The 27,206-nt window shown below is 42.8% G+C and overlaps 1 protein-coding gene across 1 annotated transcript in view; it reads left to right on the top strand.

Annotated features, from left to right (window-relative positions):
* Positions 1 to 27,206, top strand: part of LOC145404599 (uncharacterized) — an 85,397-nt gene that overhangs the window by 7,015 nt on the left and 51,176 nt on the right. The window contains exon 3 of the mRNA XM_080276117.1: positions 26,982 to 27,068. Coding sequence (XP_080132243.1) covers positions 26,982 to 27,068 — 87 coding nt within the window. The remainder of the gene's footprint in view (positions 1 to 26,981; positions 27,069 to 27,206) is intronic.

Below are 27,206 nucleotides of genomic sequence, written 5' to 3'. Positions count from 1 at the left end.
TGGTACCTAGGCCTACTCATTCACTCACTCAACATTAAACCCGTGCATACTTACTTACACAGACCTAGTCACTCACTGACTCACTATTCCACCCTTATTTACTTACTCAGACTTATTCATTCACTCACTCACCATTCCACTCTAACTTATTTACTTACACCCACTCACTCAGTCACTCACTCACCATTCCACTCTTACTTACTTAGACCTACTCACTCACTCACTCACTCACCATTCCACCCTAACTTATTTACTTAGACCCACTCACTCACTCATTCACTCACGATTCCACTCTTACTTATTTACTTAGACCTACTCACTCACTCACTCATCATTCCACCCTTACTGATTTACTTAGACCTACTCACTCACTCCCCATACCACCCTTACCTACTTGGACCTACTCACTAACTCACTCACTCACCATTCCACCTTTATTTACTTACTTAGACCTACTCATTCTCTTACTCATCATTCCACCCTTCCTTACTTTGACCTACTCATTCACTCACTCATTCACTTACTGTTCCACCCGTACTTATTCACTTCATTATTCCCTCCCTCCCTCACTCACTCACTCACTCACTCACTCACTCACCACTTCTCTCATACTTATCCACTTACACACCATTCCTCCCTTACTTACTTGCTCACCCATAATTTCACCCTGCTCACTCACTAATCCACTCACCCACCCACTTTCATTCTACCCATTACTTGCACTGTTATTTTTCACTTTCACTTCCAGTTTACTACTTTCTCTTAAGTCACTTCCATTCGCCATTTTCCTTACTTGCCACTTTCAATTACATGTCCCTTCCAATCGCCACTGTCTCTCGCCTCTCGACATTTTTAATCTGCTCGCCACTTTGCCTCGCCACTCGTCACTCTTTCTGCTCACTTTCACCCGTCACTCGCCACTCTCTCTATCCCTCTTTCTCTCGCTACATGTCACTTTCACTCCCTACTCGCGGCTTTCCTTGTGCTCGTCACTAACTCACCCAGCACAATTTTCATTCGCTAGCGACGCATTCAATTAGTACTCTTCACTTTCACTCAGCCTGCCATCTCCTCTCCAGTCGTCAGTTTCCCTCTTTTCGTCACTTCCAGTCTATGCGTCACTTCACGCGCTGCTTAGTACTTACTCTCCCTACTCGTTACTTTCACTCGTCGCTACTCGTCTGACTCCCTACTCGTCACTTTCGCTTCTCGTAACATTAGTCTCATATACATCATTTCCATTCTTACCTTCCTCACTTTTGCCTGTCATGCGTCATTTTCATTTGCTACTCGTCACTGTCATCGTCGAAACAGAATGAGACAAGGAAAAGGGTTGAGATGGGGAAAAAGTGAGGGGGTGGGGGGGGAAAGAGGACAGGGTAGAGAAAAGAGACAAGAGGAAAAATGTAGAGAGTAACTGGGCTACTGAAAAGGGTGGAGTTCAGGGAGGGTGTTTTTGATGAGAGAGAGAGGGGGGGGGGAGATAAACTGCCAAAGAAGAGATGCCAAGAAACCTCCTAAACCCACGAAAACGTGTGCTCAGTGACTCTTATTCTGCTAACTATTCCAGCAGTACTGCCCCTTATTCCATTCAGCTTAAGAGGCCCTGTGACACATCATCCTTACCAGGTGATTTTTTGTATATGACACGTTAAAATATTCTTGCATACTATTTAGGTGACTGCCGTTGATATAATGATGTATATAAACCCAAAGGAAAAATGGGTAGTAATGGTCAAAACACATACTCAGGGAAGATGTTTAGCAAAGTGTAGTAAGCTCACTCGAATCCTGCCTAACCCAGCTCTCCCTCTACCGTATATTAATGTACCCAACTACTTCTCAGAGCCATCCGCCTCCTCTCATCCTTCCTCATCTCCTCATTGCTCTCCACCTTCCTCTCACCCTTCTCGTCTCCTCCGTTTCGTTTTTCTCTCCCTCTCCTGCCTTTTTAAAAATGTCCTCGTTTTCCATTTCCTTCACAATGTCCATCCTACTTATCACCCCTTCTCCACTGTCCCTACCTCTTTCCACATTCCAACTGCATCCCCTCCTCTTTACCCCACATAAGAAGCTCTTATTTTCGTTTAATGTTATTTCTGTGTGTGTGTGTGTGTGTGTGTGTGTGTGTGTGTGTGTGTGTGTGTGTGTGTGTGTGTCTAGACAACTCGCACTTGACGGGGCTAAGGGGTCATGGTGGGGATCTTCTTGATGTGGGTAACAGTATCTTCTCTCTCTCTCTTTCTCTCAGGACAATTCGCACGTGGCGGGGCTAAGGGGTCATGTTGGGGATATTCTTATAGTGGGTAACAGTAAATTCACTCCCTTCCCCCCCTTCTCTCTCTCTCTCTCTCTCTCTCTCTCTGTATATATATATATATATATATATATATATATATATATATATAAACTCGAGTATATATGTATTCATTTTTATATATTTATATATTTATATTTATATTAATATTTACATTGCTTGTAACCCAAAGTTCATCTGAAACGAAAACCAAGTAGACTACAGAATGCAGTTGTCCTTGTCTGGCAGTCCTTTGTGTGTGTGTGTGTGTGTGTGTGTGTGTGTGTGTGCAGGGATAGGGAGGAAATGTTTGTATAACTGGACAGCAGAGTTACAGAGAATGAAGCAAAATACCACATGAGCAGCCTGATTACTAAAGAAAGACATTAGTTGATTTTTTCATTTACGGAGAGTGATATAAAATGGATGCCCTGCACACATCTGGTTTACATGAAAAGTAAAGGCAATATTTTTCAGCCGTCTTGCGGCGAGACATGCTAATTCTCCTCAGGCATTTACTCTCCTTTCGGTGCTCCTTTTTCGGGTAATGCATGTAATGCATACGAAATTACTTTGCCTAAGGAACCTGATAGAGCATTGCTATTATTCCAACATTTGGAATAATGAATCGTGTTTAGACTAACATAGAGTGCATGAAATATAGTTTGACCTTAACCCCTTCAGCCTTTTATTCCTGCTGACTGTCGATGACTTTTTTGCTCAGGAAAGACTCTTGTAATGTGGGGGGGGGGGCTGCAGCGTTCGTTAGCCCCTTTCACCAATAAAAATCCTTTCTAATTGAAATGAAATCGCCTCTTATTAGCATGAGTAAATTGAAAAATATATAATCGTATCAGCGATGTTAGAATGTCGATAACATTGTTGTTATAATTTTTACAGAGAGTTGAAACTTTCATTGATCTTATCAAAGTGTCGAATTAAACATGATTACTGTTGAGCACTGCAGTCTAGGCTGCATTGTTTTTTTTGTTTTTTTAAGTAATTTGTTCAAGTATCTCGTGTCCTGTTATCAGTATCTCTTTTTTTTATGTTATAATTGCATCTGATATTGGTGCATCATGTGTTAGACGTGCTTCTTTACTGTGATTTGTACTTGTTTACAATGTGCTCAGTTAATCAGCCAGTGTTCTATTTTTACTCTGTTTCAGCCTCTGTTTTCTTGTTTACATCTGTCAAATATATATCGTTAGATCTAAACTCGTCTACCTGAGGACGTGATTCGTATTTTATTCTTTGCAACATCCAGGCGACTGTGTTCAAGTTTGGTAATATCTGTACTGAAACATTTGAAGAAATCTCTGTAAAATCGCTTCAGTTCTGGACGTCTCTACTGAGCTAAATAAAATCATCTGAGGGTCTATCTATCTATATACCTAGGCTGCGTCCCCCAAGGAAAGGGAGGTAGCCGAGACAGGACGACACACTCCCAATTTACTCATCCACTCAAAACACATTCATTCGCATCTTTGCCCCAAAGGAGAGAAGGGACAGATCCTCACCGCACCACACCGCACGAGGGTCAACTGCGCAGTGCAATCAGTGACATCCGCAGCAGGGCCCGACAGTAGAGCAAGTTTACCCCTGCCACATCATAATAGACCCATCCCCTTACCGGCACCTGACCTAACTAGCTGATCAGACCAAATGCGGGAGAATATCCCCTCAGGGCTGCGTCATCATTTATTCATTCACAATTTCTCTCCATTTATTTCTGTCACGCACAGCCACTCTTCCTTGCTCAACAGACAATCCTCTCGCATCCAACGCTCTCTTCACACTGTCCATCCATCCTATTCGTGGTCTTCCTCTCAGCCTTACACCTCTCACATCAGATCTAGTTATCTTTTTCACCAATCGCTCATTATCCATTCTCTCCATATACCCAAACCATCGCAACACCCTCTGCTCAACTAGATCAGCCATCTTCCGAACAACTCCAGTTCTCCTTCGCACTTCATCATTTCTCACTTGATCCATATGCGTCACTCCACACACTCCTCAGACACTTCATCTCCATTACATTCAAACTTTTCCTCTCTGCTACACCCATATTCCATGAGTCAGCCCCATATAACGCAATCGGTACCACAACACCCTCATACTGTACAGCCTTCTCTTTACATCTGTTCTAAGCGAATTACATCTAAACACTTTTTTCATTCTCCCAGCACCTTTCCTACTTCATTCATTCTAAACTTTACTTCTGCATCTATTCTTCCATCCACAGCAACATGTGACCCTAAATACTTAAAACACTCTACCTCCTCAACCATCTACCGACCTCGTACACCTCATCATTTTACTCTTATTCTCATTTCCTTTCAATTTCCTCATTTCACACACCCTTCCAACTTTTCTATCAACTGTCTTATTCTCTTCTCTGAATCAGTCACCAGTGCGGTATCATCTGCAAACAGCGGCTGCTTCAGATTCCACTCCCTACCATCAACATTCACCAGACTCAGACCTCCACCTAAAACTCTTGCCTTCACTTACAACACCATCCATTTAAATATTAAACAACCAAGGCGACATCACACATCCCTGCCGCAGCCCCACTCTCACAGGAAACCAATCACTCGCAGCATTTCCCACTCTTACACACGCTACTATTTACATAAAAACTTTTCACCTCTTTAAGTAACCTACCATTAAGTCCATACAGTCTTAAAACAATCCACAAAGTCTCCCTATTAGTTCTATCATATGCTTTCTCTAAATCCATGAATGCCCAAAACACATCCTTGCCTTTCACTAATTACTTTTCACACACCTGTCATACAGCAAACACCTGATCCACGCATCCTCCCTCTCCTAAAGCCACACTGCTCATCGCCAGTCACTCCCTCTGTACCCTCACTAACTCTCTTAACACTCTACCATACACCTTACCTACAACACTCAACAGACTTATACCCCTAAGCTAGTACATTCATACTTATCACCCTTGCCTTTATAAAAGGGGACCACACAAGCACCTGCCCAGTCAATTGGCACCATACCTTTCACAAAGCACACATTCAACAATCTTACTAACCAGTCAACAATAATCGCTCCACCACCCTTCAGGCATTCCACAGCACACCCATCCATACCTGCAGCTTTCCTTTTTTCCATCTCTTTTACTGCCTCCTGCACTTCCTCCTTCGTGATCAAAGAATCATTCAACTCTCCCAATACATTTATTCCTTGCACCCTTCCATCTGAGGATAGCAAGAGAAAAGAATATGGAATCGGCTTTTGAATGAAATAGGCATGTGAACAAAATTTCAAGAAAAGTTACATTTGAGACAAGTAAACGCATTGAAATTAAAGAGAGAGAAAAATGAGGGCAGATAAGAGTGGAATGGTACAACAAGTTCAGGGAGTAAAAAATAAAAATATGGGAGAGAAGATGAAAAGGGGTTAAAGTAGAGTAAAAGGAAGAAATTACACGTAGAAACAGGAAGGGGAGGATGAAGAAAGAGGGAGCTAAAGTATGTAGGAAATGGGGTGAAGAAGGAATGGTAAGGATAGACAAAAGAAAATTAAGGGACGATGAAGAAAAATGGAGCTAAGGAATGTAGGATGAGGAAGATGGAACGATGACGAGGGAAGACTGAAGGACGTGGAAGGGAAGATGAAGCAACGGGAAGTTAAAACATGGAAGAATGAGGCAGATGGAAGGATGAGCATGCAAGGGGTCTAGAGAATGCATGAGAGAAAGCGAGAGGGGGGGGGGAGGGCTGTAGAAACAAGCTAATGTAAGAAGGAGAAAAGAGAATGAGTGATGATGCATGAAGAAATAGAAGGAACCAGAGACTGCAGGGATGAGAAGAAGGAAGAACGAAGAAAATGAGAATTATAAAAGGAGAAAGAAGAAAGAATGAAAATAAAAAGTTAGTTTCAAACGTAAAAAAGGAGACACGAAAGGAAAAAAGAGGAGAAAAAGGGAATCTAAGAGGGGAATGAAACCTGCTGTAATGAGAGAAGAAAGAAAACTGAAAATAATAAAAAAGCTAAAAATTGCAACAGAGAAAAATGGAGGAGTAAAATGTAAAGCAGAATGTCTACCAAACGAATGAGAGAGGCGGATAGAAGAAGAAATGGGGAATCAGGCAACGAAGAGAGGAAAATAATGGAAGGAAGAATCATAAAAAAAGAAAATTTGTTAGAAAGAAAACAGAAAGAAGGCAGGACGAAACTAAAATTATATAGAGAACTGAGAGAAAAGAAAGAAGAGAGCCGGAGAAACCACAAATAAGCGTGAGGAGAGAAAATGCTGAAATAGGGGAAGGGCGTGTAACTGGCGAGGGAAGGAGAAGGAGGAGAGGGGAAGAGGAGGGCTGGTGAGGGAAGGAAGAGGAGAGGGGAAGAGAAGGGGTGGTGAGGGGAGAGGGAAGAGGGGAGGACAAGGAACAGGAGAGGAGAGGGGAAGGGAGGAGGGATGACTGAAATGTGACGCTGGAGGCGGGCGGGAAATTAGAGGTGTGACACTTAGAAACAGACAGACAGAGGGGGGGGGGGGAGGGAGGGAGGGAGAGAGCTGTAACTTTTTTTATAAATTATCACTCGTTCTTATTCTTTCATGAACAGTTTCTGCCCCCATCTCTCTCTCTCTCTCTCTCTCTCTCTCTCTCTCTCTCTCTCTCTCTCTCTCTCACACACACACACACACACACACACACACACACACACACACACACACACACACACAACCACAACCACCACAACATATCTGCTACACCAACTACAACTCTTTTCCTAAATGATCACTATTTACACAAGTCCGTCCTTCGTGTCAGGCCCTATCTCTTCATCTCACTCCACCACACCCAGCCAAGGACGGCCGAGAAATAGGGATGACTCAATGGAGATGAAGTACTGGGCAAAAACTATAAGGAAGAGGGCAAGAGAGAATGCGTAGAATTTAAACCCTTCAGTAGGGCTTAGTCGCGGTTGATGATTATACTGAGGTTAGGGGTAGACATTTCGAAATAGTGGAGGTCAAATAGGAAGTTAAAATTAAAAGAAAGAAGAAAAGACGGAACGCATAGAAATCAACTCCTTCATTGAAATGACGTTTTCTTTGTCTTGTTTGTGTGTGTGTGTGTGTGTGTGTGTGTGTGTGTGTGTGTGTGTGTGTACTTCTTTATTTTTTGCCACCAGGTGATTCTATTGAGGCAATGAGAGAATCTAGCAATGGAGCAACTAATGAAGGATGTATTGAGCTCCTATAATTTTAAAATCTGTCCTAAGCAGAATAAAACTTTCTTGGTAGCAAAAACTTTATATCGAATATACACTGTCATCTCACTCAAGATGTTAACCAGAGAGAGAGTCTGAGAAAAAGACAAACGGAGGTAATATAAACAGCAAGACTGATAAACAAAGGGGGAAGGAGGCCGATACAAGCAGGAACAAAGACAGGTACACACAGAGAAACAGGTATAAACAGACAGAGATAAGCAGGAATAGGCAGAAAGATAAGAAACAGACAAATAAGAAAAGAGGATAACTGCAAGAGGCCGGTTAGTCCATGATAAGCGTCTCCTTTAAGAGTTTGACTAGATTACAACTAAGACAAGGATAGCGAAGAAGAAGAGACAGCCAGAAACAATGACAGACTGAAAAACAGATAAACAGGAAATAGAAACAGACAGACATATATATTACTAGGGGTGATGTCTGGGGAATGGTAGTATTAGAGTGATGTCAAGGGCTGGAGTGATGCCAGTGGATTGGTGGAGTTAGAAAAATGTCAGAATGATGGGGCTGGGGTGATGTCAGGAGGCTGAATGGACTGGAGTGATGTTGAGGGCTTGGGTAATGTCAAGGTTGGTTGAGCTGGGGTGACGTCAGGAGTCTGGTTGAGTTGGGATGATATCAAGAGGTTGGGATGATGTCAGGAGGATGTTGGGTCTGGAGTGAAGTCAGACAGTTATCGGGGCAGAGATGATGTCAGGAGGTTGTTTGGGCTGGGATGATGGGAGGTTTGTGGGGTTGGGGTGATATAAGGGTATTGGGGTTAGGGTGATGCCAGGGGGATGATGGGTTCGCGGTGATGTCAAAGGATTAGTAGGGTTGGGATTATGTCAGGGGCTAGGTTGGTAGGGTGATGTCAGAGAGTAGAGGAGGTTGGGGTGATGTCAGGGGGTAGATGAGGTTAGGGTGATGTCAGGGGGTAGATGAGGTTAGGGTGATGTCAGAGGGTAGATGGGGCTGGGATGATGTCAGGAGGTAGATACGTCTGGGATGACGTCAGAGGATAGGTGGGTTTGGGGTGATAGGGTGTAGGGAAGGCTGGGGTGATGACAGGGGGTAGATGGGGTTGGGGTGATGGCAGGGGGTTGGTGCAGCTGGGATAATGACAGGCGGTTGGTGGAGTTGAGGTGATGTCAGGGGTTGATGGAGTGACGCCGCAGAGTTGAAGTAGTGCCAGCAGTCGCAGGACAGAGAGGGTCATGATGTCAAGAGTAACTATTTTAGGGTAAATATGTCCAGCGAATTAGGTCGAGATGCCTTATGACGCCGCAGTAGTAAGGAAAGAATATTATTAAGACATAAAATTAGAAAAAAAAAAACATTTTTAACAATAATTTCTAAAGGATGCGATGGCAGCAGAACATGTCTGGCCTATCTGTATTGGTTCTGGCTACACTGTATAGTATGGGATTCAGGCTGCTTATATCTAACAGTTACAGATGTCCCACAAATGACCGACAAAAATTAGGGTCTTGCTTACACTTTCACTCTCGAAATTTCAGTATTATGTTCCATAGTGTTCGTGGCATTATTAACACTGGGCTTCCCTCTGTTGTCATCGTTATGCGGTAGTCAGAATCATATCCTAATGTACCTCCAGTATTTCAGTGTGTTAATGAAAACAGTTTCAACTCTTTACCTAGATACCCCTCTGCTGATAATATCTGCCTGACAATACCCAGAATAAATTATAAATTGCGTCCATTGTCGAGGAAAATGTCACTTCATCTTGGGATTATTATACAACCCGAAATACATGACGGCAAAGATGGTAGTGGCACAAAGAAGGGTACAGTGATGTCAGCTGGGTGAGTGTCGTGGAGTGAGGAGTGAGGCTGAGTTTTTAACCTTGTTAGTGGGTCTGGCGGCAGTGGCGTTGTGTTGGTGTTGTGTCGGGCATGACCGTTGCTGAATAGTCCACGTGATCTCAACGTACTACACACATGTTGTGTGAAGAAATCAATAGAAAAATATATCTTATTTTAACTGCAATTAAGACTTAACACTGTACCTACAATAGATTGTCCTGTACTGAGAAAAATTTCACATCAAAGTAAAAATCCTATTGTGTTTCATTGTCCATGAAATGGTTAGTAATCTTAATAATCTTAATAATGGAGGGCGTTTTTTTTTCTTTTTTTTTAAATCGTAAAGAGCCTTGTCATTATAAGAATACCATAGGGTATTGTGTCATTACTGCTTAGATTAATTCTCATTGTTGTGACTAATATTTAAAAATGCCGCTGGACTCTGTTTAACTCTTTGGCGACATAGGGTGTCCCTCCGCTGAATGAATGGCCTGTTAACCACAATAAAATAAAAAGGAGGGTGTATACCAAGAAAATAATAGATTAATTGTTTTAGCATTGTATACTTTGAATAACACATCAAGAGACGGATTATGACTGGTGGGGAGTGATAATGTGAAGTATTAGGCTGCCCTCTGCCACCACCAATATCCATCCACATCGAGTCTCGGTACAAGTCAGTCAGAAGTTACACACGATATTGGTTAACGTTCATTGCTTTTTCAGTGACTGGTTGACTTTTTGCTGATTGTGAGTGGAATTTAGAAATATAATAATAACAAAACTTTGAGATAGGACATGATGATTCAAACACGTTTTGTAAGGAGGAAACTTGATTAATCTGACACAGTGAAGCGTAACTCAGTAAAGTACCCCTCATCACAAAAGGAATCTTAATTGGCAAACAAAGGTAGTGAAAGAAAATGTTTGGCATCGTTAAGAACATAAGTAACACACCCACTCACCGACCCACACCCACACACCCACACCCACACCCACACCCACCCACACACACTCACACACACACACTTGAACGTTAAGTGATCGTGTGTAGTTATAGAAGTAGATGTTAAAGACGTGAGGTAGGTCAGTGGTGCACCAACCCTCACTAGACAGGCACGCTTCCCCTTGCCCTCCCTCGTCTCAGTCCTCTCATCCTTCCTCCCCTCATCCCTCCCACCTTCCCCTCACACCTCACTCTCCCTCCCCTCACCCCTCACTCCCCACATACCTAACTCTCTCGCCTCACACTCCCTTCACTTTACTCCTTTCATCCCGTTTCCTTATTTATCCTTCCAGAAATAATATCAGTCCAAAAAATCCTCAGGAATATTCTCTCTCTCTCTCTCTCACACACACACACACACACACACACACACACACACACACACACACACACACACACACACACACACACACACACACACACACACACACACACACACACACACACACACACACACACACACACACACACACACTCTCGTGGAGCTCGAGTACTAAATGGAGACATATTACACTCTTAGTTACATTGAGGATACGCGAAGAGAAGTAGGGTCAATGACAGCAAAAAGGAGATGGAGGTACGAGCAGACAAACAACCCTTATCCTCCTTCCTCCCCATACTCCCCCACCCTCTCCCTTCCCCACATTCCACCACCACTTCATACTTCACCCCACTCCGTCCCCACCTCCTCATAGGGGAGTTAGCAGGGTAGGACAGATACAAGACACTGACGGTGACCAGAAGATACTGTTAGTATACAGAGGCCTGGTGTAGATTAAGTTATTAGATTGCTTTTACAGCTCATTCATAATCTCCTCACACTGCCAACCTTTTCCTCCCCAAAACCTCTTCATCTCTCAACTGCTTCCCCCCTCTACCCCTCATCCTCCCTTCCCTCCCTCCTTAGATTCCCTTACCTCTCTCATCAAACTCCTCCTGCCTCTCCTCACTCTCCTCCCCATACTCCTCCACCCATCTCCTCATACGCCTTCGATCCACTCAACTCCCTCCCCCTTCCCTCACCTTCTCCTCCTCTTCGCATTTTCCCACCCCTTCAACTTCCCTCCCTTTCACCTTCTCAATCCCTTCCCTTACCCCTTGCGGCCTCAACCCCCCTTCCAACTCTCATTCGCTTAACAACCCGCCCCATACTCACCTCCATAATCCCCGTCACCTCTCATCTCACTGCTCCAACCCTCACCCCTGTAATCCCTTCTCCTATCTCACTCCCTCAACCCCCCTTGCCACCATATCCTTAGCACCTTTCCCCAACCCTTACTTTTTCAACCCATTCCCCTGCCCACATCTATTCAGCCCTTTCCCACTAACCCCACTTTCACAACTCCCTCCCATACCCTTATCTTCTCATCTCCATCCCCTACCATTAACCCCTTTTCTTCCTCCTCTTACCTTAACTCCTTAAACCCTTTCCTCCTATTCCCACCCCCTCAATCCCTTCCCTCTACACCTACCTCCTCAGTCCAACCCTTACTCTTATGACTTTCTCAACTCGTTCCCTTAACTCTCTACCCTACATCTTCCGCCCCACATTCTCACCCTTTCAGCCCCCTCCCCGTACCCGTCTCTCAGCCCCATCCCTTACCCTCATCCTGTCTACCTCCTTTCCCTATCAACATCCCTCAATCCCTACCCCATACCCACACTCTTCAATTCCCTCCCCTACCCTCAGGCTCTCAACTCCTTCCCTTTGCCTCACTTCGTCTCCCCCTCCCCCCTCAGCCAAGCAGCGAGAGAGTCAACACATTTGTTAGGACAAGTTAGCCCCGTGTCTCAGGACTAACTAAACGTAACACCAGCACCACCAAACTTGGCTCAAAGACTGACGGATTCTGTCCCTTTCTCTCAGTTTCTCTCCTTATCTTCCTATCAGTCAGTCTCTCTCTCTCTCTCTCTCTCTCTCTCTCTCTCTCTCTCTGTCCATCCGTCCTATACCTTTACCTTCTCATCCCCTTCCCATAGCATTAACTCTCCCTTACCTTGACTCCCTAAACTCCTTTCCTCCTACTCCCACCCCCTCAATCCCCTCCCGTCCACTGATCTATCTATATTTTTATATCTGTTTTTATATCTATCTGTCTATCTGTCTATCCATTCATCCATCCATCCATCGATCTATTTATCTATCTACTCTTCTGTCTATTAATCGTCTGTCTGTCTGTCTACCTCTCTATCTCTCTATCTGTCTGTCTGTCTGTCTATGTAACCATCAATCTATCTAGTTATCTGTCAGATCTATCTGTCTATATCTATCCATCTGTTTATCTATCTATCTATGCCTATATATATCCATTTACCTATCTATTAATTTACCTTTCTACTATTTATATATCTACCTATTCATCTGTCTATCTCTGTCTATGTATATGTATATTTCTTATTCATCTGGTTGTTCATTCATCCATTCATCTATCCATTCAGCCATCTATCCATCCATCCATCCATCTATCCATCTGTCAGTCCACCCATCCATCCATCTATCTATCCATCCATCCATCTATCCATCTGTCAGTCCACCCATCCATCCATCTACCTATCCATCCATCCATGTATCCATCTGTCGGTCCACCCATCCATCCATCCATCCATCCATCCATCCATCAGTCCATTTATATGTCTGTCTATCTACCTGTTTCTCTTGATATTTCTCTGTGATATTACTCTAACTATGAAATACGAGTATTTGCTGGTTACAATGTTATGGAAAAACTGCCATGAATGTTGACAATACATTCAGCTTACAAAGAAATCTCTCTGCAGTCTGAGAGAAATGGTGACTCTCAGTGAATGTTAGTGCTAAGTTGTACACAGATGAGTCCTTCATGGTACATATCAGATGACGAGCCAAACATGATAAACACAGCCATTGTCAAACATCTGAGAAAACAATAATAGTGAGGAAAATATTTTGTCACTTTGAGTTCAGGTTTTTATCGCCAGCCCTTACCAAGGCGAAACGATAATGTTTTTGCCAGCGTCTATGTGTGTGTGTGTGTGTGTGTGTGTGTGTGTGTGTGTGTGTGTGTGTGTGTGTGTGTGTGTGTGTGTGTGTGTGTGTGTGTGTGTGTGTGTGTGTGTGTGTGTGTGTGTGTGTGTGTGTGTGTGTGTGTGTGTGTGTGTGTGTGTGTGTGTGTGTGTGTGTGTGTGTGTGTCACCATTATACCTCATGAACGGTTTGAGCTTTCAACATGAAACCTTCAGGGTATAAAGATATGGCGAAAATCTTGGACAAGTTCGAAAATGGCCACTCGAGGTCAAGGTAAAGGTCGCCAAAATGGCTGCCAAAGGTCAACTAGTTTTTATCGCCCACTTTTAGCACCATTATACCTCATGAACGGCTTGAGTTATCAACATGAAACCTTCCGGGTATCAAGATACTGCCAAAATCTTGGACGAGTTCGAAAACGGACACTCGGGGTCAACGTCAAGGTCACCAAAATGGCTGCCAAAGGTCAGCTAGTTTCTTTAATATGGATTGGCTTTTTGTGAAACGCGGTGACTGAATTCCGTTGAGTTTTTATATTTTATTTTTTTTCACGTTTGGTCTGTAAGTAGCTTGTAACCTGGCCAACAACATATTTTGGCGGGCGATTAGCATTCCTCTCCCGAATGCTTTTCTTTCATATCATTAGGTATTTCAGGGGTAAAAGCAAGGATAATATTTGGCCTTCATAAATGAGTTTACTTAAGCTTCATTTTGATCATTTGTTCAGTTTGTGCTAGAATTTGATAGCCCATTTTGGCTGTTATTCTTATGACGGTTGCCTCAGCTGATGGTTTAGACGAATGATAGTAATTCCGGCACGACGTAGGTACACGTTCAACGAATAGTGTACGTTTGCTAGAGATAGAGATGAGAAGTTAGACTGATACTGTGGGCTGGCTAGTGTACTGCAGGTGAGTTAACACTTGTATTACAACCACCTTTATAAAAGTGGTAGTTTTCTTTCATGCATAATAATCTCTTACTGTTGAGTCATCTCCAGTATTTTATTCCAGCTAATGCTAGGCGATTTTACTCAGCTAGAAGGCCTATTATGGATGGAACATCTTAAAACTGTAGGTTTACCCCTTGGTTGACCTTCAAACCTTCCACCAAGCTTGATCCAAATCATATCAAAAGTGTTGTAATGTTCGCACGCAGACACACGGATCGACCTTTAATCTAACCATGTGACCCTGACCTTTGGTTGTTCTCAAAATTGACTCATTTTGTTCTGCTATTACCGTAACCTGAACCATTTCACCAAGTTGGGTCTACAGTATATCGGATTAAAACTTTAGAAGTTGACTTTGCCATTGTCAAAAACTGTAGGTTAATTCCTTGGTTGATCTTCAGTCTCTCCACCACATTTGGTAAACACGTTTAATTTGGATCAGCACATTTAACCATTCTGTTGACACACAGACACATGAGTAGAAAGACGAGTTTGCCTTATGACCTTGATCTCTGACTGATTATTCTAAAAACTGACTCTTCTTTTTAGTCTTAATCTCAGTCATTGCACAAAATTTGGTTTTAATTGGAAAAAAATGTTTAAGTTGATTTTGCTCGATCAGACTTTGACCTAGCCTTCTGACACTGACCTTTGACCACTTGATCTCCAAAGCAATAGTTCAGCCTCTTAACTGTTCCATAAAGTTTGCTTAATATGAGATGAAAATCTTTGAGTTATTTAGTGCTCTCTCTCTCTCTCTCTCTCTCTCTCTCTCTCACACACACACACACACACACACACACACACACACACACACACACACACACACACACACACACACACACACACGCATCCAGTTAAGCGTAATACACGCCAGCATGCTAATATAACTAGGCCTATAACATACTTGAAGTACGTCTAATTTTCAATATACGTTTGAACTGGTGTTAGATGAGGTCATAATAGCCTACTGGATCATCTACTACCGCTCGGCTGATCGGAGGTTTGTATACAGGCACTTCACTGAGAAAACATTGTCTGTGCTCTTTGACAATGTGCCCATTAAAACTCGGTGTAAAATATTATATAGCTGAGCTGAGAAGTTCCTCGTACAAAGACTTCAGCCATCAGCCTTTGTTGATACAGGGGAAAGACTGAATATAGCTCTTGTCTGACCACAAGGAAGAGATTGTTCGAGCCCACTCAGTTAAACATTCAATGAATTGCAGATACTCATTACGACTTGTCAAAATCTGCATAATGTGCCACACACCACACCACTGCTTTGTGCACTCCACTGTATAGTATGTATGAGTGTGCACCAACCCATATCCCCGTACGACGAATTAATATGTGAGTTAGGTGTATTTAATTCATTGGTAAGCGTTTCTCTCTTTCATTATTTCATCAGAATTTGTTTGTCGTATCTTTCGTGCATCATTTCGATATTTTCGTATTCATTTTTAAGTAAGCTATATTTCAAAGCCTTGTGTATATTATTCCTTAAAGCGTTTTTCTGTACAAAATTTTATTGGCTCGTACGATAAAAACTAATCAGATGTTGAGTGTCCCGCCTGTGCCTTAACCCAGCAACACGAGGGTACACAACACAATGAGTCCATTAACCTTTCATGACTCATCCCCACTTCGACCCTCCCTCCCTCCCTCCTATCTCTCCCAGCGTATCATTCTCTTCTCACCTCCCACTGCCTTACAGTGTACCCATCCCTTTTGTTTCTCCCTACTCCCTTCTTCCATCTCTCCTTGCCCTTCCATCCTTTACTTCCACAACATCTTTTTCTCCCCTCACCTCACACGATCTCTCGTTCCTTTTATATCCCTACCCCAATTCCTTCCTCCTAGCTTTCCTTATACTCCTCCTCTCTACTCCCCCTTCTTTCCTCTCCTCCTTACTCTTTCCCCTTTTTACCTACTTCCTCTCTCTCCCTGTAGCACTCCCTTGCGTCTATACCCATTACCTCTCCCCCCGTCGCATACCATCCCAGGTCATGTTTATCCAGTCAACACGGTGACCCCCACACTCCCCTGCCTCCACAAACACCCAGGGTCATATTCTCACCGATTAAGGATGTTCCCTAGTGACTCTTCTCTACCCTTTTGCATTACTATTTGCGCATACAATTACTTGTTATTTATGCAGACTGTATCCATATAAAGAAAGTAATTATATAAAAATCATACATGAGAATAATATGCTTTAACATCCTGAATAAATAGTTCAGGAGGAAGTGCTATAAAGCCTCCTAAGCTGACGACAATACGATCCCCTTTGGACACGAACGAGAATTTTGTTTGGGTACGAGCGAGTAACTACCACCACCTCCATGCCTGCCTCTCTTTGACGGTCACCAGCTTCCCTAATGAGTACTTCAAGAAGACTTTTAAGCTAATTAATGAGGAAACTTGAGATGCGTACCTCTAACGATGCGTGGAAAGGGAACGCAAACCATCATCGCCATCATCACGGTTGTTGTTCTGTTCCTCACTGCTAGCATGTCTCCACCAACAATGTCTTCCCTGTTTTTCATCACTTGTGAGTTCCCTCCTAAGTACGACTAGTGACTTTTACGCTGATTAATGAGGGAACATGAGACGTGTACCTTTAATGAGTTACTGCCTAGTTCCTCACCGCTACCAATGGGTCGCTGTCCTAGTTGATTTGTTTTCATCCCAGTGAAAAGATTCCCCTGGATGGTAATTTTTCAGTGGGGAACTGCTCGCCGTGGTTTCCATGGTAAGCGTTCTAATTCTCACATTCATGGTTTGTGTGCACACTAACAAAGATAACTGTGGAGGTGGAAACGCAAGAATGAAGGCTTCGTACCTTAATAATTAAAAAGCGATATATATATATATATATATATATATATATATATATATATATATATATATATATATATATATATATATATATATATATAAACTGAATTATGTATCCCCGCCCAATGCCATGTATATCCCCATCCACTACCAGTTTTTAAAAATGCCAAACCTATAAAAAAAAAAACAGTTCAATGATCTCATTAAACCTTGAATATAAACTTACTTAAAGATTTATATAGCCAAAGAACGTCTGGACAGATCCTCGGCACAAGTACCACTCAAGACGCGACGTGGGCGGGGCAGATGTTGAAGTGTGAGGTGTCTGGTGTTTGCAGCTTTGAAGATGGTCGTAAAGATCGATCATCTTGATGCAGTGCGGCTCTCCTGTCTTCTCTCACTGCTTCAGGCCAAGGAAGTCATTTTGTTTTACTCCTGCTCTCTCCAAACGATAGTTTTCAGCTTAGGGAAGATCTCTCTCATCGAATGACTTAATGAAGGGTCCACCTAACTCCTCCATCTCGAAAAGTCTCTCCCATGCTGAATAAAATGTTCTAAAAGTAGCAAAGATCAATTATCAGAAATATGTCATTGAAGTAAGGATATAATGACGACACTAAAATTTACGCAGTATACTGAAAAACTTGAGAAGACTGCAGTAACTGCAAGACTAGTTTGCTTCATGTGTTATTTTTTCCATCATGCAGAGATGCCTCTGGGAATAAAGGAAGAACAAATAGAATACATCTCAAGATTACTCTGGGCTCAAGGATTTTGCACACTAAATTTAAGCATCAAAGTTTAAGGCTACATGTGCATATAAATCCTTTTGGCCAGACAACTTTTGTAATATTCATAGCATTTGCAAAGAACTGTTCGCCTTTGGAGGGGCTTTCCATTCTGGAGAGGTTCGATATATAGCCCTCAAAACTCTTCAGGAAGAGGGGTCTTTTTCAAGCTGAATAAAATCGTCAGAACACAGTCAGAATGACATGAACGTGAAAGTCCTCTGGGTAAAGTAGTCAAAGAATAAGGACACATTCGTAATGTGTGATCCTCGTTTATGTTTTCTTCTTCTTCTTCTTCCGCAGCTTTGCCCAATCTTTATGTGGGGTCGCTGTTTCTGACTAGTCTCCATTCTCCTCTGTTTCAAAATACATCCTCTGCTATATTCGTTTCTATACAGTCCATCCACCGTCTCCTCGGGCTATCCTTTCTTTGTTCTACCTTCCACTCCCATGCCCATCACTCTTCTGCCCACATAGTTCTCATTCCTACTCATTACATGTCTGTATCATTGTAGTCGCGTCTCCTACACCTTTGAGATTTTCACAACCTTAATCGTTCCCCTAATTCTCTCATTCCTGATCTTATTCATTCTCGTGACCCTGCTCATCTATCTCAGCATCCGCATCTCCTCCACCTCTAGCTTTCTCTCCGGAAATTTCTTTATGTGCCAAGTTTCCGAACCGTATATCATTGCAGGCCTTACCACCGTTTTATATACTTTTCCTTTCACTCCTGCAATAATATTTCTATCACATAACACTCCTGACATACAGCTCTAGTTTCTCCATCCTGCTCGAATCCTATGGTTAAATTCTGCGCCCAGTCCGCTGTCAGTTGTTATATTCGAGCCCAAATACTTGAATGTCCAAACTCTTTTCAACTTTTCTCCAAGCAAACTCACATCTCGCTGTTCTTCTTCTTCTTCTTCTCCATTAAAGCATAAGTACAGTAGTCCGTCTCTCTCCTGCAAATTTTCAGTCCTCTATCCTCCATTTTCTTTCTGCACTCCTCCAACTTCCGTTCTACTCCCTCCCTGGTGGTATCTATCAGCACAATGTCATCGAAAAACAACGTAACCCATGGAGCCTCTTCAGTGATGCCCCTCCCCAAGACATTCATTAACAAATCGATGATACAGGCATTCAACGAGGATCCCTGATGTAGCCCAGCTTTTACTGAAAACTTCTCTGTCACATCAACACTACTTCTGACCCGAATTCTCTCCCGGTCATACATATCTTTAACCAGTTGCACATGCTTTTCTGAAACCCCTTTCTCCCTCGTACATCTCCATACTTCATGCCATGGCACAGTATTATTCGCTTTTTCAAAGTCAACAAAAATCATATGCAGCTTTCTTTCTCTCAAAATTTTTCCTGGATTTGACTCACTGCAAAGATTGCATCTGTTGCTCCTTTTCCTGGCATGAATCCGAACTGTTGCTCACCAGTCTCTGTGTTCTCGCATAATTTTTTCCTTTATCATTTTCTCCCATATTTTCATTGTATGTGACATCAGCTTTATTCCCCGATAGTTCCCACAGTCCTGAATGTCACCCTCTTCCTTATAGATCGGAACTATCACACTTTCTTGCTAGGCCTCAGGTATTCTCTCATGATCATATATCTTCTACATTAAATCTACTAGTACATCTACTATATCTTCTCCCAAGCTCCTCCATGCCTCTGCTGGTATTTCATCAGGTCCCGCTGCCTTCGCATTTGTCATCTTCTTCAGTGTTGCTTTGATTTCCTCCCAACTAATTTCAGGTGTTTCCCTCTCACTGGGCGTCTCATATCCAAAAACACTCCTCTCGTTTTCCTCGTTCAGTAACTTCTCGAAAAGCTCTTTCCCCCTTCCTTTTTTGCCCTCCTCTACGCTCAGTACCCTACCCTAGTCATCCTTTATCTGCTTTATGTGAATAAGATCTTTTGTCACTTTGTTCCTTCTTTCTCCCAACTCAGAGATCTTCTATCCCTCCGGTGTTTCCAGTTCCTCGTAGAGCTGATCCACTGCTCTTGCCTTTGCTCTTGCTACTGCTTTTTTCATTGCTATATTTGCTGTTTTTAGTCTTGCTAATATTTTGCTAAGGGAGTAATACTCGACACCAGCTTTCTGGTGGGTCTTCTGTGTGCGACAGGGCAGCAGGGAGGCGGACACAAGTACACAAACACATGTCAGCGAACAATGTTAAGTCAATAGGAGGGTTAGGTCACTTGATTTTTTTCCTCAATTAACTGTGCTTATGATGGTGTAATGGCTTTATGTGTGTTTGTGGTGTTTGTATGTATGTTTGTTTACTTGTGTATGTGTGTCTGCTAGTTTGGTGTTGTGTGTGTGTGTGTGTGTGTGTGTGTGTGTGTGTGTACTTCTGTTCTATTCCTTTATCCTTTATTATCCCATCAAGATCATTGAGCCCCTTAGTTAGGCTACTCCGTTCAGACATTGGAGGGGAGACTGACCAGTCGATAATCCCTGAGTGGCATTATTCACTGCCGCCTCTGGAAGGAGCTGCAAACACTGGCAGGCATTCAAACGCGTTATTACTCCATTTCAACATATCGCTATTGTTCATCTGCTTTTTTTTTTTTTTTTTTTTCTTTATAGCCTGGATGGTCTCACATGTGGTCGCATGGCCTGAACCATGACAGCTGGCGGAGTTCACGATCGCCTTCCATATCCGCAACCCAGCGCACACTTAAATTGACCTCAAGTCTACGTTTATTTCATCTGTTTTTTCTGCTTGACAGGTGTGTGGATGTTTGCAAGTGTGGGGTGGCTATCCTTCTCCCCCGGGCCACCAGCACAACAGTCACAACCAGCACAGCAAGCATTACGATCACCACCACCACCACAACATGCACCACCACAATCATCACCACCGCCACCTACGGGAAAGCGTATATAGTGGAAGTGATCGCAAGACAGGAGTTCCGTGGACTTATGATGAGTATGGTATGCAGCTAATAAAGAAAATAAAACTGATAAGGAGTATGTGTGGAGTGCGTAGAGTGGATAGGCTGAAGGAAAGCATTCTGTTGATGAAATAAGTAGAATAGTGTGCTCAGCTGGTATGTCATTAAGACAGAAGGAATGAAGAAATGGTGACAAAAAAGATGTATGTGAAATAGTCTGTAGGAGGGAGGAGGCGAGCTAGGCCAAGAAGGTGAATGGGAAGGTGATGAGGATCGGAGAGATGGAAGGGGGGTGGGGACGAGTTAGTTGGATGAATTATGCACGGGGAAGTCTTGAAAAGGGTTTGGCTACCATTTTCTTTACTTGATATTCAACGTACTGACTCTATGTGGTAGATGTATTTATAAGGTGCATCGATAAAGAAAAATATCAGAACAATATGTGCAGATTAGGCTTTTGAATTCGAGCCAGGATTCCAGATGCTTGAATGGTGTATGAATGAGTGTCTTGCCCATGTCATGGAGCATGCTTTCGATAGTTCTCCCACTTTCATACCTACATTTCTTGTGTTCTGGATCCAGCTTCACCGTATCCTTAGGTGGGAAAAGAGGATGAGAATGACCACAACGACGACGACGATTATGATGGAAAAGCATAAAGCAGATACAATGAAAATAAAGAATGAGTTCGTTATTTCTCAGCTATGTTGTTAACCCTCCAGAATCCAAGGTTGCTTCACGTGGGATTTTGTTGGAAAGTACTCGTATTCAGCGTAACACCTTTCTCCCACCTGACTGAAATTGCCCCGAAACCGTCCCATCTGAAGGGCAATGGGCGCTAGAGAGATAAGACAGTGAACTTATAATTCTAAAAAGAAGGATAAAAATGGTACCAACCTATTCCATACTGCCCTCCCCGGAATGTGAGGGCACGAGGATAGGCATTTGTAGTCCAGATCATGCGAGAGTATGGCTCCTAATATGGCATCACGGGGTTTCGAAAATCAGTGTTCACTGTCTCGTTATTTGCAGTTATGAAGTTCTCGTAGACCAGTATTATTGCCGGCAACTATGCACGAGAGAAAGCCTTTCGGAAAAAAAGAAAAGAAAATGAAAAATTAAGAATTACGAATACTCCATTAGTCCTCAACCACATCGACTCTCTCTCTCTCTCTCTCTCTCTCTCTCTCTCTCTCTCTTTCATCCACTTACTTCATACACTACCTAAAACTGAGAAGGAATGAAAGAGAGAGGGGATAGAGAGGAATGAAAGGATGGTCTGAGGAGATAGGATGGGGATGGAATGAGAGATATGCGTGGAGTGGGTGGGGGAGAAATGACTAATGGGAGGGTCAGCGAGAGATGTAGGTGGGAGGAGAGAGAAGAACTGGGGAGAGGAGATTAGGAGAGAGGGGAGAGAAATGACTGAGGGTTTAAAGAGCTTGGAATAAGAGTAGAAGAGGAGAGATGTAAAGAAGATGAGGATAAATTATTAGGGGAAGAGTCAAGACCAATGAGAAATGGAGGAGAGACGAGGAAAGACAGCGAGAGAAAATGGAGGGAGTTCTGAGGCAGATCTTGGAGTGAAAAAATTAGAAGAAAGGAGGGATGGAGAGGAGGGGAAGATGGAGGGAAGAGGAATGATGGAATGATGGGGGAGGAGAGTGGTAAAAGACAAGTATCACCACTGATGACTGTAACACACGTAAGGGTAGGTGGGATGGGGAGTGGGGGAGGGCAGAAGGGGACGGAAGAGGGGAGAAAGCGAGGAGAGGAAGCAAGGTGGGGAGATGATGATGTGACGGAGAGAGGGTAGAAGGGGGAAGGGGAGAAGGAGAAAGATGAGTGGGAGGGAGGATGAGGGGAGGGAAGGCAACGATGATTGAGATAGGGAGGGGGGGTGGCAAGAAGTAAGGTGAGAGAAGAGAGGAAGGACTCTGATGAAAGGGAAAAGGAAAGAAGTAAGTTTGCGGAGAAAAAGAAGGAAGATACAGAGGAAAGAAGAAAGTAGAGGAGGAAGGGAGATAGATAAACATGGGGCGAGGAGAGAAGATCGAAGACAGGAGAACAGAAAAGTAGGGGAAAATAAAGGAGGAGAAAAGGAAGAAAGATGATGGAGGAGGAGAGGAGGGAGGGAAAGAAAGAAGGGGAAGGGAGAGAGTGGAAGACAGTGGAGGAGAGAAGAGGAGAGGAGAGGTATAGAAGAGAAATAGGTGCGGAGAGGAGAGAAAGAGAGGATATAATAGAGAAACAACGGAAGACAGTGGTGGAGAGGACACGATGGAAAGAAAAGGGGAGAAGAGAGGAGGAATGGATGACAGATAGAGAGGAGAAGAGAGAAACGAAGAGCGATAAAGAAGGAAAGGAGATAAAAGAAGGAGATATGGAACTTAGTAGAGGAAATGGGAAGCAACAGGGAGAAGAACGGCTATAAAGTAGGGGATGATAAAATGAAGGACGGTTTCAGCCTCTTCAGCCAGATGACGTCATTTTGATTTTATTCTTTCTATCCCAAGACGATTATATGCATTTTAGTATGCGTTTACACCAAATGCTTGCTGGCGTGGCTGCCAGTTCTTTATCACTGTACCGCCTAGAAGTTCTGGTCTTCGCCCGCCTGCATCCAGCGGGGCAACTTATATGGATTACTGTGATGCAAACTCCCGCCGCGCCAGCAAACATTTGGTGTGGACGCAACTCTAACCAGCGACCTCCAGGAGGAAAGGGGTGAATGAAACAACTCTATATCGAAGAAACTCCGGCAGAATAGAAACATCTATATACTATATATACAGTATATATATATATATATATATATATATATATATATATATATATATATATATATATATATATATATATATATATATATATATGACGGCATCAGACAGAAAATATTAAGAGGAAGAGGAGGAGGATATGATATTAAGAGGAAAAAAAAAAAGGACAAACAGTTGAGAGTGCAAGGCAAGAGGGGGAGGGGGAGGAGGAAGATAATAAAAACAGTTATGGAAATGTAAATGATGGCTGAAAAACAACACAAAACATTAAAGAAAAACAAAAGAAAGATTAAAGATGAAGAGAAAGAAGCTAACAAAGTCAACAGAGGGAGGAGAGGATAATGACAGACATTAAGGGGTACGTGAACAATAGCAGGAACAATATAAAAATGACTGAGGAAGAATTGAAGATAAGTGACGTTTTTAATAATTAATGATGAGAGAGAGAGAGAGAGAGAGAGAGAGAGAGAGAGAGAGAGAGAGAGAGAGAGAGAGAGATTTACGAAGTTATTTTTAGCTTGATAAAATAGTCTGCCAAAAGGAAGAATAAGATAAAGAAAATTGCGTCCTGATTCTGAGAGATTAAGGAGAACATGTAAGGAAGGATGAATGAATAATAAAAAGAAGAAACGATGGAAGGAAGAAAGAAAGGAAGGAAGGAAGGAAGGAGAGAAAAAGGAAGGAAGGAATGATAGGAAGGACAGTGGAGCTGGTGAGATAAAGTCTGGGGGAAGGAATGAGGTATAGGAAGGTGGGAAGGAGGAAAGTGGATAATTAAGTGTGATAAGAAGCATCGAATAGACCAATGTAAATGAAATAAAGGGAAATGGTAAGAAGGAGGAAGGAAGGACGGAAGGAAGGAAGGAAGGAAGAACGGAAGGAGGCGATTATCAGAAGGGAAGGAAGAAAAAATATGGCTGGAAGGAAGGAAAAAGAAAAGAACGTGATGACAGAAGGAATGAAGTGATGACAGGAAGGACGGAGGAAAGGAGGAGGAGGAGGAGGAGAAAAAGAAGAAGGAAAGGCTGGCAGGAAGGAAGGAAAGAAGGAAGCAAAGAAAGGAGAGAGGGAGGGAGTAAAGAAGGAAGGAAGGGCGAAAGTAAGTTGTGATTGGGAGGAAGGAAAGAAAGAATGGGGAGAGAGGAAGTGACGATAGGAATGAAAGAAGTAAAGATGAGATGGTAAAAGTGAAAAAGCAGTGATTGGGGTGAGTGAGTGTTAGGATGGATGGTGGTGGGTGTTGTGTGTGTGGTAGCAGCCTGTCATAACACCACCACCCACGGTCCACCAACACATATTTGCACGCCAGGTTGGTACACACATTCTCTCTCTCTCTCTCTCTCTCTCTCTCTTACACACACACACACACACACACACACACACACACACACACACACACACACACACACACACACACACACACACACACACACACACACACACACACACACACACACACACATTCTCTCTCTCTCTCTCTCTCTCTCTCACACACACACACACACACACACACACACACACACACACACACACACACATCTCTCTCTCTCTCTCTCTCTCTCTCACACACACACACACACACACACACACACACACACACACACACACACACACACACACACACACACCCGCTTAGAGTAGTGTGCCTGCGTTATATTACCTTCTCACGTGCCCAACGAGACATGCTCAGTTAATCCACAGAGGTATGCACACACACACACACACACACACACACACACACACACACACACACACACACACACACATTTCCAAGCTCACTTACACGTGTCTCACCTATCTTGCTCTACCCACACTGCTAGTCGGGAATCAGGTTATGTGCTGCGTATTCATTAGGTAGAATCTCTGATAGGTCATCTGCCTTTTAATGTTCTGGGCTATAGTAGTTTTGATCCCGAGTCCCATAAGAAGCAATGGCAAGGATATCAAAGGAGTACAAAGGCAAGGAAACAGCGACGGAGAAGACTTTGACTGTGGTATTAAATTTCTTGGAGCTGAACTTGAGGATAAAGTAAGAAGGCTCTCCCCACCCATAATTTCCTCCATCTGAAGTCGACAGGAAAAAGTGATAAGAGAATTTTTGAAAAACACAACTACTATCACGGAAATTTCACAGGTGAGAATGAACTGAAGACTCTGTTTAACATTACCTTAATCTTTAAAGGAAATTCTATCTGCGCCGCTGCCATACGAATATTTTTGGGGATCTGGGTAAGAGAAAACAATTAGTCAGATTCTTGTGTTATTCAGCTATGAATGTGTATAGATCGAGATGAAAAGCTAGATACTTATCCAAAGGACTTTTAAGTATTATTACTGTATTGCAATCTACCATTGTCCTAGTGAATTTTTCGCATAGTTTCCCAGCCTAAGTGACTATTTACTCTGCTTCATTTACCTAGAAATGTATGACAATTACCTCATGTATGAATCGACCGATCTGCTGTGATGTATGTATCGATTGTATGAATGGCGATGCACATGACAAGGCTGCATCCCACTTTTAATGTTTGAAGTCAAGGACACGACTATCCCACAGGTGTATGTGAAGGGCACCTATAGAGGGAAAACATATCCAAGTACACAATTACCAAATTGATGAGGAAACTTCAGAGCCCTTATAAGGGGTTTCGCTAAGTTACCAAAATCTTCGGAGGAAGATTTTCGTTTCCGAAGACATTAGTGAGTCACAGATGGACGAAGCCGCTCCCCCTTCAAAAAATATGTGCAACTGAATTTTCCTGTGAGGTGGAGCCAGGATTGTGAAGGTTTGGATGATGAAGGAATGACGGTGCTGTCCATTTCTGCGGGCTTGCTGATGATGCGTCTTTCACTTATGTGCTCTTTGTCTTTATTTTTTGATCCAACTTCTTAGTGGAAAATAGGCCGAGATGATGATGATGTAGATATGGATGCATGCATACATGATTGAATGTTTGCATGCATGTGTATGCAAGTATGTATGTATGCATGGATGGATGCATGCATGAATGCATGTATGTATGTATGTAAGTATGTACAGTATGCATGTATGTATGTATGTATGTATGTAAGTATGTATGCATGTATGGATGTATGTATGTAAGTATGTGTGCATGTATGTATGTAAGATTCTTCGTTTCTTTTCCTTACACTCTCACTGTTTTTGGATCCTACCTTACTCCATTACTATGTTGGAATAAGGGCCAGGATGATAGTGGCGATTACAATTATGTGATGATGATGATGATGATCATGATGATGTTGATGATAAATGTATGTATATATGTATGTATGTCTAGAATTTCAACCATGTCTCCTTTTGCAGCGCCATCAGTAGTGCGGGTGAAGAGGAAGGCAGCCGATTCCACCCAGTTGTGGCCTGACGCTATTGTGCCTTACGTCTTTCGCTCACGTAAGGTTATAGTACCACCCAAAACCTTTTCTTTCCCCTCTTTGTCTTTCCTCTCTCTCTCTCTCTCTCTCTCTCTCTCTCTCTCTCTCTCTCTCTCTCAACACCCTGCCTTCCTTCCCTCCTCTCTCTCCCCTCGAT

This window comes from Coenobita brevimanus, chromosome 64, assembly GCF_032717465.1.
Source record: "Coenobita brevimanus isolate Jiangsu-jjx chromosome 64, ASM3271746v2, whole genome shotgun sequence".
NCBI lineage: Eukaryota > Metazoa > Arthropoda > Malacostraca > Decapoda > Coenobitidae > Coenobita > Coenobita brevimanus.
Note: the sequence above shows the minus strand (reverse complement) of the source record. Positions and strands in the feature narration are given on the sequence as shown.